At 48.0% G+C, this 16,052-nt stretch overlaps 1 protein-coding gene across 1 annotated transcript in view; it reads right to left on the bottom strand.

The window, feature by feature from the left end:
- AACS (acetoacetyl-CoA synthetase) overlaps nucleotides 1-16,052 on the bottom strand; it is a 386,016-nt gene that overhangs the window by 176,357 nt on the left and 193,607 nt on the right. Inside the window, exon 5 of the mRNA XM_063964600.1 lies at nucleotides 15,034-15,131. Coding sequence (XP_063820670.1) covers nucleotides 15,034-15,131 — 98 coding nt within the window. The remainder of the gene's footprint in view (nucleotides 1-15,033; nucleotides 15,132-16,052) is intronic.

Genomic DNA, 16,052 nt, shown 5'->3' with positions numbered 1-16,052 from the left:
TGAAGAATCTACGGTCTTCTCATCTTCCTTCTCTACGACCTCTCCTCTTGATCCTTTACAGTCACTAATCAGTGGAGCTCTGTTTTCTATGCTTATCCCAACCATAACTAAAATCTGTTATCTCTCTGTCTACTGGTATCTTTCAATCATTATTCAAGCATGCAGTGATCACTACTATTCTAAGAAAAGAAAAAATAAGATTTTAAACCTACCGGTAAATCTTTTTCTCCTGGTCCGTAGAGGATGCTGGGGACTCCGTAAGGATCATGGGGTATAGACGGGCTCCGCAGGAGACATGGGCACTATAAAGAACTTTAGATGGGTGTGCACTGGCTCCTCCCTCTATGCCCCTCCTCCAGACCTCAGTTAGAGAAACTGTGCCCAGAGGAGACGGACAGTACGAGGAAAGGATTTTTGTTAATCTAAGAGCAAGATTCATACCAGCCCACACCATCCACACAGTATAACCTGGTATATACGCAACCAGTTAACAGTATGAACAAAACAGTATCAGCCAACAACTGATCTTAACTGTAACATAACCCTTATGTAAGCAACAACTATATACAAGTTTTGCAGAAATATGTCCGCACTGGGACGGGCGCCCAGCATCCTCTACGGACTAGGAGAAAAAGATTTACCGGTAGGTTTAAAATCTTATTTTCTCTTACGTCCTAGAGGATGCAGGGGACTCCGTAAGGACCATGGGGATTATACCAAAGCTCCCAACCAGGCGGGAGAGTGCGGATGACTCTGCAGCACCGATTGAGCAAACATGAGGTCCTCATCAGCCAGGGTATCAAACTTGTAGAATTTTGCAAAAGTGTTTGAACCCGACCAAGTAGCCGCTCGGCAAAGCTGTAATGCCGAGACGCCTCGGGCAGCCGCCCAAGAAGAGCCCACCTTCCTAGTGGAATGGGCCTTTACCAAATTTGGTAACGGCAATCAAGCCGTAGAATGAGCCTGCTGAATCGTGTTACAGATCCAGCGAGCAATAGTCTGCTTAGAAGCAGGAGCGCCAACTTTGTTGACTACATACAGGACAAACAGTGCCTCTGTTTTCCCAATCCGAGCCGTCCTGGCTACGTAAATTTTTAAGGCCCTGACTACATCAAGGGACTTGGAATCCTCCAAGTCTCCCGTAGCCACAGGCACCACAATAGGTTGGTTCATATGAAATGATGACACCACCTTAGGCAAGAATTGAGGACGAGTCCTCAACTCAGCTCTATCCACATGGAAAATGAGATAGGGGCTCTTATGAGACAAGGCCGCCAAGTCGGACATCCTCCTTGCAGATGCCAAGGCCAATAACATGACCTCCTTCCAAGTGAGAAATTTTAATTCAACTGTTTTAAGAGGCTCAAACCAGTGAGATTTTAGGAACTGTAACACCACGTTAAGGTCCCATGGTGCCACTGGGGGCACAAAAGGAGGCTGGATGTGTAGCACTCCCTTTACAAAAGTCTGGACTTCTGGGAGAGAAGCCAATTCCTTCTGGAAGAATATAGATAGGACCGAAATCTGTACCTTAATGGAGCCTAACTTTAGGCCCATATCCACTCCTGTCTGTAGAAAATGAAGAAAACGGCCCAAGTGGAAATCTTCCGTAGGAGCATTCTTGGCTTCACACCAAGATACATATTTCCTTCAAATACGGTGATAATGTTTCGCCGTCACCTCCTTCCTAGCCTTTATCAGAGTAGGGATGACTTCCTCCGGAATACCTTTCCCAGCTAGAATTCGGTGCTCAACCGCCATGCCGTCAAACGTAACCGCGGTAAGTCTTGGAACACGCAGGGCCCCTGCTGCAACAGGTCCTCCCTGAGAGGAAGAGGCCATGGATCTTCTGTGAGCCTCTCCTGAAGATCTGAATACCAGGCCCTTCGAGGCCAATCTGGAACAATGAGTATTGTCTGCACTCTTTTTTGTCTTATGATTCTCAATATTTTTAGATGAGAGGAAGAGGAGGGCACACATAGACCGACTGAAACACCCATGGTGTCACCAGGGCGTCCACCGCTACTGCCTGAGGGTCCCTTGACCTGGCACAATACCTCTAAAGCTTCTTGTTGAGGCGTGACGCCATCATGTCTATTTGAGGAAGTCCCCAAAGACTTGTTATCTCTGCAAAAACTTCTTGATGAAGTCCCCACTCTCCTGGATGGAGATCATGTCTGCTGAGGAAGTCTGCTTCCCAGTTGTCCACTCCCGGAATGAATACCGCTGACGCTTACGTGATTTTCTGCCCAGCGCAGAATCCTGGTGGCTTCAGCCATTGCCACTCTGCTCCTTGTCTCCCCTTGGCGGTTTACATGAGCCACATCTGTGACGTTGTCTGATTGAATCAGAACCGGTAGGTCGCGAAGAAGAGTTTCCGCTTGTCGAAGGCCGTTGTATATGGCCCTTAATTCCAGTATGTTGATGTGTAGACACACCTCTTGGCTAGACCATTGGCCCTGAAAGTTCCTTCCCTGTGTGACTGCTCCCCATCCTCGGAGGCTCGTGTCCGTGGTCACCAGAACCCAGTCTTGAATGCCGAACCTGCGACCCTCTAGAAGGTAAGCACTCTGCAGCCACCACAGGAGAGACACCCTGACCCTGGGGAACAGGGTTATTTTCTGATGTATTTGAAGATGGGACCCGGACCACTTGTCCAGAAGGTCCCACTGAAAAGTCCTCGCATGAAACCTGCCGAAGGGGATGGCCTCGTTGGTCGCCACCATTTTCCCCAGTACTCGAGTGCATTGATGTACTGACACTCTCGTCGGTTTTAACAGGTCTCTGACCATGTTCTGGAGTTCCTGGGCTTTATCCATCGGGAGAAAAACCCTCTTTTGTTCTGTGTCCAGAATCATGCCTAAGAACGACAGCCGAGTCGTAGGAACCAACTGTGACTTTAGTAGATTTAGAATCCAGCCATGTTGTTGCAGCACTCTCACGGAGAGCGACATGCTTTTCTGCAACTGTTCCTTTGATCTCGCTTTTATCAGGAGATCGTCCAAGTACGGGATAATTGTGACTCCTTGCCTGCGCAGGAGCACCATCATTTCCGCCATTACCTTGGTGAAAACCGTCGGGGCCGTGGAAAGCCCAAACGGCAACGTCTGAAACTGGTAATGACAGTAATGTACAGCGAATCTCAGGTATGCCTGATGAGGAGGATATATGGGAACGTGAAAGTATGCATCCTTTATGTCTAGTGACACCATAAAATCCCCCCCTTCCAGGCTTGAGATAACCGCCCTGAGCGATTCCATCTTGAACTTGAACCTTTTTAAGTACAGGTTTAGGGATTTTAAGTTTAGAATGGGTCTGACCGAGCCATCCGGTTTCGGGACCACAAACAGGGTTGAATAGTACCCCTTTCCCTGTTGAATTAGGGGAACCTTGACAATCACTTGCTGTTGACACAGCTTTTGAATTGCAGCTAACACTATCTCCCTCTCTGGGGGAGAAGCCGGTAAAGCCGATTTGAAGAATCGGCGAGGAGGCATGTCTTCGAATTCCAGCTTGTAGCCTTGGGATACAATTTCCATCACCCAAGGATCCACGTCCGACTGAACCCAGACGTGGCTGAAAAGTCGAAGACGTGCCCCCACCGGCGCGGACTCCCTCAGTGGAGCCCCAGCGTCATGCGGTGGATTCAGTAGAAGCCGGGGAGGACTTCTGCTCCTGGGAACTAGCCGTAGCAGGCATTCTTTTCCCTCTACCCTTACCTCTGGCGAGGAAGGAAGATCCCCGACCTCTTCTGGACTAATGCGACCGAAAGGACTGCATTTGATACTGTGGTGTTTTCTTTTGCTGTGGGGGAACATAAGGCAAAAAGGTAGATTTACCCGCGGTAGCTGTGGAAATCAGGTCCGTGAGACCTTCCCCAAATAAAACTTCACCCTTGTAAGGCAAAACTTCCATATGCCTTTTTGAGTCGGCATCACCCGTCCATTGGCGGGTCCACAGCGCTCGCCTAGCAGAAATGGCCATGGCGTTGGCTCTCGAACCTAGTAGCCCAACGTCTCTCTGAGCGTCTCTCATTTATAAGACTGCGTCTTTAATGTGACCTAAGATCAATAAAATGGTATCCCTATCTAGGGTATCAATATCAGCTGACAAGGTATCTGTCCAAGCTGCTACAGCGCTACAAACCCACGCCAAAGCTATCGCCGGTCTGAGTAAAGCACCCATATGTGTATATATTGATTTTAAAGTCATTTCCTGTCTGCGATCAGCAGGATCCTTGAGGGCTGCCGTGTCTGGAGACGGTAGCGCCACCTTCTTGGATAAGCGCGTTAAAGCCTTGTCCACCCTGGGCGAGGACTCCCACCGTACCCTGTCCTGTGCGGGGAAAGGATACGCCATAAGAATTCTTTTGGGAATCTGCAGTTTCTTGTCTGTAGATTCCCAAGCCTTTTCAAATAACGCATTCAGCTCATGAGATGGGGGAAAGGTTACCTCAGGTTTCTTTTCCTTAAACATGTGTACCCTCGTGCAGGGACAGAGGGGTCATCTGTGATATGCAAAACATCTTTTATTGCAAAAATCATATAATGAATGCTTTTGGCCACCCTTGGGTGTAACCTCGTATCATTGTAGTCGACACTGGAGTCAGAATCCGTGTCGGTATCAGTGTCTGCTATTTGGGATAGGGGATGTTTTTGAGACCCTGAAGGGCCCTGTGACACCGTCAAAGCCATTGATTGACTCCCTGTATTATCCCTGGACTCTGCTTTGTCTAACCTCTTATGTAACAAAGTCACATTTGCATTTAAACATTCCACATGTCCAATCAATCAGGTGTCGGCGTTGCCGACGGAGACACCACAATCATCTGCTCCACCTCCTCCTTAGATGAGCCTTCCGCTTTAGACATGCCGACACACGCGTACCGACACCCCCACACACATACAGGGATATATTTATATGGAGACAGTTCCCCAATAAGGCCCTTTGGAGAGACAAGAGAGAGAGTGTATGCCAGCACACACCCAGCGCCAACTGACACTGGAAACAAAATTCACAGATAACACGCTTTTATATGATTAACTGTATATACCTATACATTCACTGCGCCTTACAAGTGCCCCCCCCCACACACACTTTTTTGCCCTGTGTCACCGTGTTCAGCAGGGGAGAGTCCGGGGAGCCAGCTTCTCTGCATGTGCTGTGGAGAAAAATGGCGCTGGTTATGCTGTGGGATCAAGCTCCGCCCCCTCAGCGGCGGGCTTCGGTCCCGCTCAATTTGTTTAATACTGGCTGGAGGATTTAATATATATTGCCACCTCAGCTTATATATGCCTTTTAGCCAGTCCTAGAGGTCTTTTATTGCTGCCCAGGGCGCCCCCCCTGCGCCCTGCACCCATCCGTGCCTGCAGTGTGTGTTGTGTGTGGGAGCAATGGCGTGCAGCGTTACCGCTGCGCGTTACCTCAGAGAAGATCTGAAGTCTTCTGCCGCCTTTGAAGTCTTCTTTCTTCTTATACTCACCCGGCTTCTATCTTCCGGCTCTGCGAGGAGGACGGCGGCGCGGCTCTGGGACGAACGGCGAGGGTGAGACCTGCGTTCCGACCCTCTGGAGCTAATGGTGTCCAGTAGCCTAAGAAGCAGAGCCTATCATTTAAGTATGTCTGCTTCTCTCTCCTCAGTCCCACGATGCAGGGAGCCTGTTGCCAGCAGTGCTCCCTGAAAATAAAAAACCTAACAAAATTCTTTTTCAGAGAAACTCAGGAGAGCTCCCCTGTAATGCACCCAGTCTCCTCTGGGCACAGGATCTAACTGAGGTCTGGAGGAGGGGCATAGAGGGAGGAGCCAGTGCACACCCATCTAAAGTTCTTTATAGTGCCCATGTCTCCTGCGGAGCCCGTCTATACCCCATGGTCCTTACGGAGTCCCCAGCATCCTCTAGGACGTAAGAGAAAAACAGAATTCGGACCCTAACTTTCACTTAAATTACATCCCATCTCGCAGCTCGTATGTCCCTCCAAGCTACTTCAGAGACTTGCCTACACCCGCTTCATAAACTTTCTTGACTCACAGAACTTATTGGACCAACTTCAGTCAAGCTTTCATTACTAACACTCTACAGAATCAGCACTAAGGTAGTGAATAATTTGATCACTGCTAAGTCTAAAGACTATTCTTCTGGTTACCTCATTTGACACTGCTTACCATTCTCTTGTCATACATCTAAAAAACATATCCATACATATAAAAAAAAAATCCAAAATACGCCTGTATCTTGTACAAGACAATGCAAAAACACTAATTATCACCCGCATTGATTATTGGAATAGTCTCCTTACTGGTCTTCCCCAAAATAGACTTTCACTACTACAATCTATTTTGAATGCAGCTGCGAGGCTGATCTTCCTTATTAAATGTTCATCTGGCCTATTCAAGGTTAATTGCAAAACAACATTTTCCTCTAATGAGCAAAACCATGTGGACTGCTAGTGGGGCAGATATAACATGTGCAGAGAGAGTTAGATTTGGGTGGGGTGTGTTCAAACTGAAATCTAAATTGCAGTGTAAAAATAAAGCAGCCAGTATTTACCCTGCACAATATAACCCCCCCAAATCTAACTCCCTCTGCACATGTTATATCTGCCCTACCTGCAGTGCACATGGTTTTGCCCAGTAGAGGAAAATGCTGTTTTGCAATCAACCTTGAATTAGGCCCATCATACGCGGCTCCGCTCCGTCAATCCCTCCATTGGTGACCTGTATTCTAACAAAAATAAGAATTTACTCACCGGTAATTCTATTTCTCGTAGTCCGTAGTGGATGCTGTGGACTCCGTAAGGACCATGGGGAATAGACGGGCTCCGCAGGAGACTGGGCACTCTAAAGAAAGATTAGGTACTATCTGGTGTGTACTGGCTCCTCCCTCTATGCCCCTCCTCCAGACCTCAGTTAGGGAAACTGTGCCCGGAAGAGCTGACATTACAAGGAAAGGATTTTGGAATCCAGGGTAAGGGGCCCTATACACTAGCCGATCCGCCGCCGAGCTGCCCGACGGCGGATACGGCCGACGAGCGACCCGGCGGCGGGGGGGGGGGCAGTGACGGGGGGAGTGAAGTTTCTTCACTCCCCCCGTCACGCGGCTGCATTGAAGTGCAGGCAAATATGGACGAGATCGTCCATATTGGCCTGCATGCACAGCCGACGGGAGACCAGCGATGAACGAGCGCGGGGACGCGCATCGTTCATCGCTGGAGCCTCCACACTGAAAGATATGAACGAGTTCTCGTTCATTTATGAACGAGATCGTTCATATCTTTCCAAAAATCGGCCAGTGTGTAGGGCCTATAAGACTCATACCAGCCACACCAATCACACCATACAACTCGTGATAACCTTACCCAGTTAACAGTATGAACAACAACTGAGCATCACTCAACGGATGGCTCATAACAATAACCCTTTATTAAGCAATAACTATATACACGTATTGCAGAAAGTCCGCACTTGGGACGGGCGCCCAGCATCCACTACGGACTACGAGAAATAGATTTACCGGTGAGTAAATTCTTATTTTCTCTAACGTCCTAGTGGATGCTGGGGACTCCGTAAGGACCATGGGGATTATACCAAAGCTCCCAAACGGGCGGGAGAGTGCGGATGACTCTGCAGCACCGAATGAGCAAACACAAGGTCCTCCTCAGCCAGGGTATCAAACTTGTAGAACTTTGCAAAAGTGTTTGAACCCGACCAAGTAGCCGCTCGGCAAAGCTGTAAAGCCGAGACCCCTCGGGCAGCCGCCCAAGAAGAGCCCACCTTCCTTGTGGAATGGGCTTTCACTGATTTTGGATGCGGCAATCCAGCCGCAGAATGAGCCAGCTGATTCGTGCTACAGATCCAGCGAGCAATAGTTTGCTTTGAAGCAGGAGCACCCAGCTTATTGGGTGCATACAGAATAAACAGCGAGTCAGTCTTCCTGACTCCAGCCGTTCTGGAAACATATATTTTCAAAGCCCGGACTACGTCCAGCAACTTGGAGTCCTCCAAGTCCCGAGTAGCCGCAGGGATCACAATAGGTTGGTTCAAATGAAACGATGATACCACCTTAGGGAGAAAGTGGGGACGAGTCCGCAATTCTGCCCTGTCCATATGGAAGATCAAATAAGGGCTTTTACATGACAAAGCCGCCAATGCTGATACACGCCTCGCCGATGCTAAGGCCAACAGCATGACCACTTTCCACGTGAGACACTTTAGTTCCACGGTCTTAAGTGGTTCAAACCAGTGGGATTTCAGGAAATCCAACACAACGTTAAGATCCCAAGGTGCCACTGGTGGCACAAAAGGGGGCTGAATATGCAGCACTCCCTTTACAAACGTCTGAACCTCAGGCAGTGAAGCCAGATCTTTTTGAAAGAAAATGGATAGGGTCGAAATCTGGACCTTTATGGACGCTAATTTCAGGCCCCTAGTCACACCTGACTGTAGGAAGTGCAGAAATCGACCCAGCTGGAATTCCTCTGTAGGGGCCATCCTGGCCTCACACCAAGCAACATATCTTCGCCATATACGGTGATAATGCTTAGCTGTTACATCCTTCCTAGCTTTTATCAGCGTAGGAATCACTTCATCCAGGATGCCCTTTTCCGTTAGGATCCGGCGTTCAACCGCCATGCCGTCAAACGCAGCCGCGGTAAGTCTTGGAACAGACAGGGCCCCTGTTGCAACAGGTCCTGTCTGAGAGGCAGAGGCCATGGGTCCTCTGTGATCATCTCTTGTAGTTCTGGGTACCAAGTCCTTCTTGGCCAATCCGGAACGATGAGTATTGTTCTCACTCCTCTTTTTCTTACTATTCTCAGTACCTTGGGTATGAGAGGAAGAGGAGGGAACACATATACCGACTGGAACACCCAGGGTGTCACTAGCGCGTCCACAGCTATCGCCTGAGGGTCCCTTGACCTGGCGCAATATCTTTTTAGCCTTTTGTTGAGGCGGGACGCCATCATGTCCACCTGTGGCAGTTCCCATCGATTTGCAATCTGTGTGAAGACTTCTTGATGAAGTCCCCACTCTCCCGGGTGGAGGTCGTGTCTGCTGAGGAAGTCTGCTTCCCAGTTGTCCACTCCCGGAATGAACACTGCTGACAGTGCTTGTACGTGAATCTCCGCCCAACGAAGAATCTTTGTGGCTTCTGCCATTGCCACCCTGCTTCTTGTGCCGTTTACATGGGCGACCGCCGTGATGTTGTCTGACTGAATCAGCACTGGTTGGTCTTGAAGCAGGGGCTCCGCTTGACTCAGGGCGTTGTATATGGCCCTTAGTTCCAGTATATTTATGTGCAGACAAGTCTCCTGACTTGACCACAGCCCTGAGTGACTGCCCCCCATCCGCGGAGGCTTGCATCCGTGGTCACCAGGACCCAGTCCTGTATGCCGAACCTGCGGCCCTCGAGAAGATGAGCACTCTGCAGCCACCACAGAAGAGACACCCTGGCCCTCGGGGATAGGGTGATCAGCCGATGCATCTGAAGATGCGATCCGGACCACTTGTCCAACAGATCCCACTGAAAGATCCTCGCATGGAACCAGCCAAAGGGAATGGCTTCGTATGAGGCTACCATCTTTCCCAGGACTCGCGTGCAGTGATGCACCGACACCTGTTTTGGTTTTAGGAGGTCCCTGACCAGAGTCACTAACTCCTGGGCCTTCTCCTCCGGGAGAAACACCTTCTTCTGTTCTGTGTCCAGAATCATACCCAGGAAGGGCAGACGCGTCGTAGGAATCAGCTGCGACTTTGGAATATTCAGAATCCAGCCGTGCTGTTGCAACACTTCCTGAGAGTGTGCTACGCTGATCAACAACTGCTCCCTGGACTTCGCCCTTATGAGGAGATCGTCCAAGTACGGGATAACCGTAACTCCTTGCTTCCGAAGGAGTACCATCATTTCGGCCATTACCTTGGTAAATACTCTCGGTGCCGTGGACAGACCAAACGGCAACGTCTGGAATTGGTAATGACAGTCCTGTACCACAAACCCGAGGTACTCCTGGTGAGGTGGATAAATGGGGACATGCAAGTAAGCATCCTTGATGTCCAGAGATACCATAAAATCCCCCTCTTCCAGGCTTGCAATGACCGCTCTGAGCAATTCCATTTTGAACTTGAATTTTTTCATATAAATGTTCAAGGATTTTAAATTCAGAATGGGTCTTACCGAACCGTCCGGTTTCGGTACCACAAACAGTGTGGAATAGTAACCCCTTCCCTGTTGAAGGAGGGGGACCATTATTATCACTTGCTGGAGGTACAGCTTGTGAATTGCCGCCAGGACTACCTCCCTTTCCGTGAGGGAAGCTGGCAAGGCTGATTTTAGGTAACGGTGAGGGGGAGTCACTTCGAACTCCAGCTTGTATCACTGAGATACAATTTGTATAGCCCAAGGATCCACCTGTGAGCGAACCCACTGGTTGCTGAATTTTCGGAGACGCGCCCCCACCGCTCCTGGCTCCGCCTGTGGAGCCCCAGCGTCATGCGGTGGACTTAGTGGAAGCCGGGGAGGACTTTTGTTCCTGGGAACTAGCTGCATGGTGCAGCTTCTTTCCTCTACCCCTGCCTCTGGCAAGAAAGGATGCACCTCTGACCTTCTTGCTTCTCTGAGAACGAAAGGACTGCATTTGATAATACGGTGCTTTCTTAGGCTGTGAGGAAACCTGAGGCAAGAAAGTCGACTTTCCAGCTGTCGCTGTGGACACAAGGTCCGAGAGGCCGTCCCCAAACAATTCCTCACCCTTATAAGGCAAAACCTCCATGTGTTTTTTAGAATCGGCATCCCCTGTCCATTGCCGAGTTCATAAGACCCTCCTGGCAGAAATGGACATTGCATTAATTCTAGAGCCCAGCAGGCAAATGTCCCTCTGGGCATCCCGCATATATAAGACGGCGTCTTTTATATGGCCCAGGATTAGCAAGACAGTATCCCTGTCCAGGGCATCCATGTCCCCTGACAGAGTATCTGTCCATGCTGCTACAGCGCTACACATCCAGGCTGAAGCAATAGCTGGTCTCAGTAGAGTACCAGAGTGTGTATACACTGACTTCAAGATAGCTTCCTGCTTCCTATCCGCAGGATCTTTTAGGGCGGCCGTATCCTGAGACGGCAGGGCCACCTTCTTAGATAAGCGTGTCAGCGCCTTGTCTACCCTAGGGGAGGATTCCCAACGTAACCTGTCCGTTGGCGGGAAAGGGTACGCCAGCAGTAATTTTTTGGAAATCACCACTTTCTTATCAGGGGAACTCCACGCTTCTTCACATAACTCATTTAATTCATGTGACGGGGGAAAAGTCCCTGCCTGCTTTTTCTCCCCAAACATATACACCCTCTTGTCAGGGACAGGGTTAACCTCTGAAATGTGCAATACATCTTTCATTGCAATAATCATGTAGCGGATGGCCTTGGTCATCTTAGGCTGTAATTGTGCCTCATCATCGTCGACACTGGAGTCGGACTCCGTGTCGGCATCTGTGTCAACCATCTGAGATAGTGGGCGTTTATGAGACCCTGACGGCCTCTGAGTCACCTGGGCAGGCCCGGGTCGAGACCCCGGCTGTCCCAAGGCTGCAGCGTCATCAAACCTTTTATGCAAGGAGCTTACATTATCATTTAAGACCTTCCACATATCCATCCAATCAGGTGTCGGCCCCGACGGCGGCGACACCACATTTATCCGCACTTGCTCCGCCTCCACGTAACCCTCCTCATCAAACATGTCGACACAGCCGTACCGACACACAGCACACACACAGGGAATGCTCTGACTGAGGACAGGACCCCACAAAGGCCTTTGGGGAGACAGAGAGAGAGTATGCCAGCACACACCACAGCGCTATATAACCCAGGGATAATCACTATAATAAGTGATTACCCAATAGCTGCCGATTTTATGTCTTTTGCGCCTAAATTTATGTGCCCCCCCTCTCTTTTTTACCCTTCTTGTACCTGGATCCTGCAGGGGAGAGCCTGGGGAGCGTCCTTCCAGCGGAGCTGTGAAGAGAAAATGGCGCTGGTGTGCTGAGGAAGAAGGCCCCGCCCCCTCAGCGGCGGGCTTCTGTCCCGCTTCTGTGAAAAAAAAATGGCGGGGGTTTTTACATATATACAGTGCCTGACTGTATATATGTATGTTATGCCAAAAAGGTACTTCAATTGCTGCCCAGGGCGCCCCCCCCCCCCCCCCCCCCCAGCGCCCTGCACCCTACAGTGACCGGAGTGTGAAAGTGTACTGGGAGCAATGGCGCACAGCTGCGGTGCTGTGCGCTACCTTAAATGAAGACAGGAGTCTTCAGCCGCCGTTTTCGCCGTCTTCAAGCTTCTGTTCTTCTGGCTCTGCGAGGGGGACGGCGGCGCGGCTCCGGAAACGGACGATCGAGGACAGATGCCTGTGTTCGAACCATCTGGAGCTAATGGTGTCCAGTAGCCTAAGAAGCGCAACCTAGCTGTAGACAGGTAGGTTTGCTTCTCTCCCCTTAGTCCCACGTAGCAGTGAGTCTGTTGCCAGCAGATCTCACTGAAAATAAAAAACCTAACAAATACTTTCTTTTACTAGCAGGCTCAGGAGAGCCCACTAGGAGCACCCAGCTCTGGCCGGGCACAGATTCTGAGGTCTGGAGGAGGGGCATAGAGGGAGGAGCCAGTGCACACCAGATAGTACCTAATCTTTCTTTAGAGTGCCCAGTCTCCTGAGGAGCCCGTCTATTCCCCATGGTCCTTATGGAGTCCCCAGCATCCACTAGGACGTTAGAGAAATTCAATATAAAACTCTTTATTACACACAAGACTATTAACCAAACTGCGCCAACATACATCTCTCTGCTTATCTCAAAATATCTCCCAGCTAGACCTCTCCGCTTTATGCAAGACCTGCGTCTCTCATCCACACTCATTACCTGCTCCCATTCACAGATAGAGGTCTATTTTTGGGCTACGCCCAATCCGTGGAATGCCCTCCCGCGCACACTCAGACTTTCCTCTAGCTTCCAAATGTTCCCGAAAACCTACACCTGCAGGCAAATTATCAAATTCCAGAACCCCCGAAGTAACCTACTTTGAAAGCTTTTCTACCAATTACCTCCCCTTTACACAGTCTATGCATAACTTTACATATGTTCTCTTTCTACACTGGCAGATCCCACTGACCCCAGGCCAACATTGCTATGTGACTGGATCATCCACCACCAAAAACCTCTGCTATCTGGCTGAACCAATATACAGTATGTAGCATTTATCCTTGTGTATCAATGATTATTTCCTTATGGATTGTAAACTTGCAAGCAGGGCCCTCTTACCTCTTTGACTGTCTGTTATTGCCCAGTCTTGTTTTATTACTGTTTTGTTGGCAACTGTAAAGCGGAATATGCTGGTACTAGGTAAGTAACTAATAATATTTTCTTTTATTTTGTATTTTGCATCTAAATGTCATTGTCCAAACACAGGCACAGTTTTAAGTATAAGTTGCTTAAAGTGCTATTTGTACACATTTTTTTACTGTAAACTTAGCAGTTACTACTACCTCTATCAAGCCACATCTCATGGTGTAAATAACCACTGTTGTCTCCTAGTGTAAAACTGACAAATATACTTCCCTTGTGGAGCTGGACACTCATCTTGAGATTCATGCAGCTTGCCAAACTGACAAAATTATGTCTAGATAGATACTGGGCAAACTTCACACTTGCTTGTTTGGAGCAAAATTAGACCAAATCTATACAAGACCCAAAGCACACATTTTATATCACAGTAATATTGCCATCTACTGTCCTAGGTTAGTACTGAAACACAATTGAATCAATGATTCAAGTTGTACGAAGAACTTGTTTTCATGGGAAACCTTGTATAGGTATCTGTGAGAAAGAGCCTCTTGATGCTGGACTAAGGAGAGACTTAAAGATGCCAGACAGGTAGGTCCCTTACATAAGGGACCTACCTATATGGCAAATTTAAGTACCTCCTAAGTCCAGCATCAAGAGACCATATAGCAAACAGTCCAAGATCTTGCGGTCTACAGAGTTGTCCACATACACCACAAATCACGCCAAATAGCCCTGTTTGGCATGCCAGAGACTTTGTGACTCTGAAAAAATGCATATTAGGGCTAGATTCTGAGGCACATGCACTGCAGATGTCAGATGTTTCCAGTGTGACACAAGTCACCATGCGTGGCGTGAGTCACTCATACATTGTTATACTTTATCTTCTAATTTATACCAATTCCTTTGCAGAAAAAAATACTAATCTTAAAGCCAGTACTTAGTGCCTGATACAGAGATATACCCTAATGCATTCACATCTGCGTCTTTGTATGCAACTGCTGTGATAAAATATGCAAGATGCTTCCGTCACAGATGCTTCGATATTCGATATCCACAGCTGACATTTTCAATTTTGGATGTTCAGTGATCCATTAAGGAAGTTCATCAATATAACTAGTTTTCCTGCTATTATATATAGCCGTGACAGAAGTCGGCAAGCTAGCACGAGTAAAAAAAAAAATGCCTTTTTTTTTTTTAAACTGAAAATCTGTTTCTGTCCTTTTCTGACTAGACAAAAAATATGCAATCCACGTATTACTGCAGTTTATTGACTTTGGCTTAATTCCTGAATCACAATTATATAACCACACCTGAAGAGCAAACAGAATAAAAATAATGGCATACAGAGGATCACTGTGGAAATGAAGGTGTGACAGAAAGTCCTGCTGTAAGTAAGATATTCTAACTTTTTAAAATGGATCACTCATCACTGAAGTACAGAAGTCTTTTGTTAAAGTATATCACAGGTCAGGGGGATGTAGAGTTAAAGTACATAACACTTAACCATCTCTTTGTCAACAGCAGAATTCCAACACTCATGATTCATTATCTTCTGCTCCAAATACAGTTCTAACTATTTTTCAATAATGGAAAATGTCAAAATGTGAAATAAAAAAATAAATGTAGGTGATGCATACAGAATACAAAATTGCAGGTTGACACAAAAAGAAGATGAGCGTTTGACACCTCTAGAACACTTAAAAGACTCAGCTTACATTGACTCCAAAATCTGGGGATGTGGCACTCCAAATTGCTCCAATACTTGCCGTTGCCAACATAGCTTCTACTGTCTGAATGCAGTTTGGAAGATAGCCTAAAACCAAACACAATTCAACAGTAAAGGAAAACTATTATTATTATTACATTTTATGTATACTGATTGCAAGCAGTTACCAGTGAACAGGAATGCTACAATGACAGAGAATAATATTAATAATAAAATCCACAAACATATATAATTATGGGCCTAATACTTGTGAGCAAAGAAAAAAAAATAGAATAAGTAATTGTGCACCTGGAAAAAATAAGAATTTACTCACCGGTAATTCTATTTCTCGTAGTCCGTAGTGGATGCTGGGTACTCCGTAAGGACCATGGGGAATAGACGGGCTCCGCAGGAGACTGGGCACTCTAAAAGAAAGATTAGGTACTATCTGGTGTGCACTGGCTCCTCCCTCTATGCCCCTCCTCCAAACCTCAGTTAGGGAAACTGTGCCCGGAAGAGCTGACACTACAAGGAAAGGATTTGGAATCCAGGGTAAGACTCATACCAGCCACACCAATCACACCGTATAACTTGTGATAACCATACCCAGTTAACAGTATGAACAACAACTGAGCCTCAATCAACGGATGGCTCACAACAATAACCCTTTAGTAAGCAATAACTATATACACGTATTGCAGAAGAAGTCCGCACTTGGGACGGGCGCCCAGCATCCACTACGGACTACGAGAAATAGAATTACCGGTGAGTAAATTCTTATTTTCTCTGACGTCCTAGTGGATGCTGGGGACTCCGTAAGGACCATGGGGATTATACCAAAGCTCCCAAACGGGCGGGAGAGTGCGGACGACTCTGCAGCACCGAATGAGCAAACTCAAGGTCCTCCTCAGCCAGGGTATCAAACTTGTAGAACTTAGCAAATGTGTTTGAACCCGACCAAGTAGCAGCTCGGCAAAGCTGTAAAGCCGAGACCCCTCGGGCAGCCGCCCAAGAAGAGCCCACCTTCCT

This window comes from Pseudophryne corroboree, chromosome 1 (assembly GCF_028390025.1).
Source record: "Pseudophryne corroboree isolate aPseCor3 chromosome 1, aPseCor3.hap2, whole genome shotgun sequence".
NCBI lineage: Eukaryota > Metazoa > Chordata > Amphibia > Anura > Myobatrachidae > Pseudophryne > Pseudophryne corroboree.
Note: the sequence above shows the minus strand (reverse complement) of the source record. Positions and strands in the feature narration are given on the sequence as shown.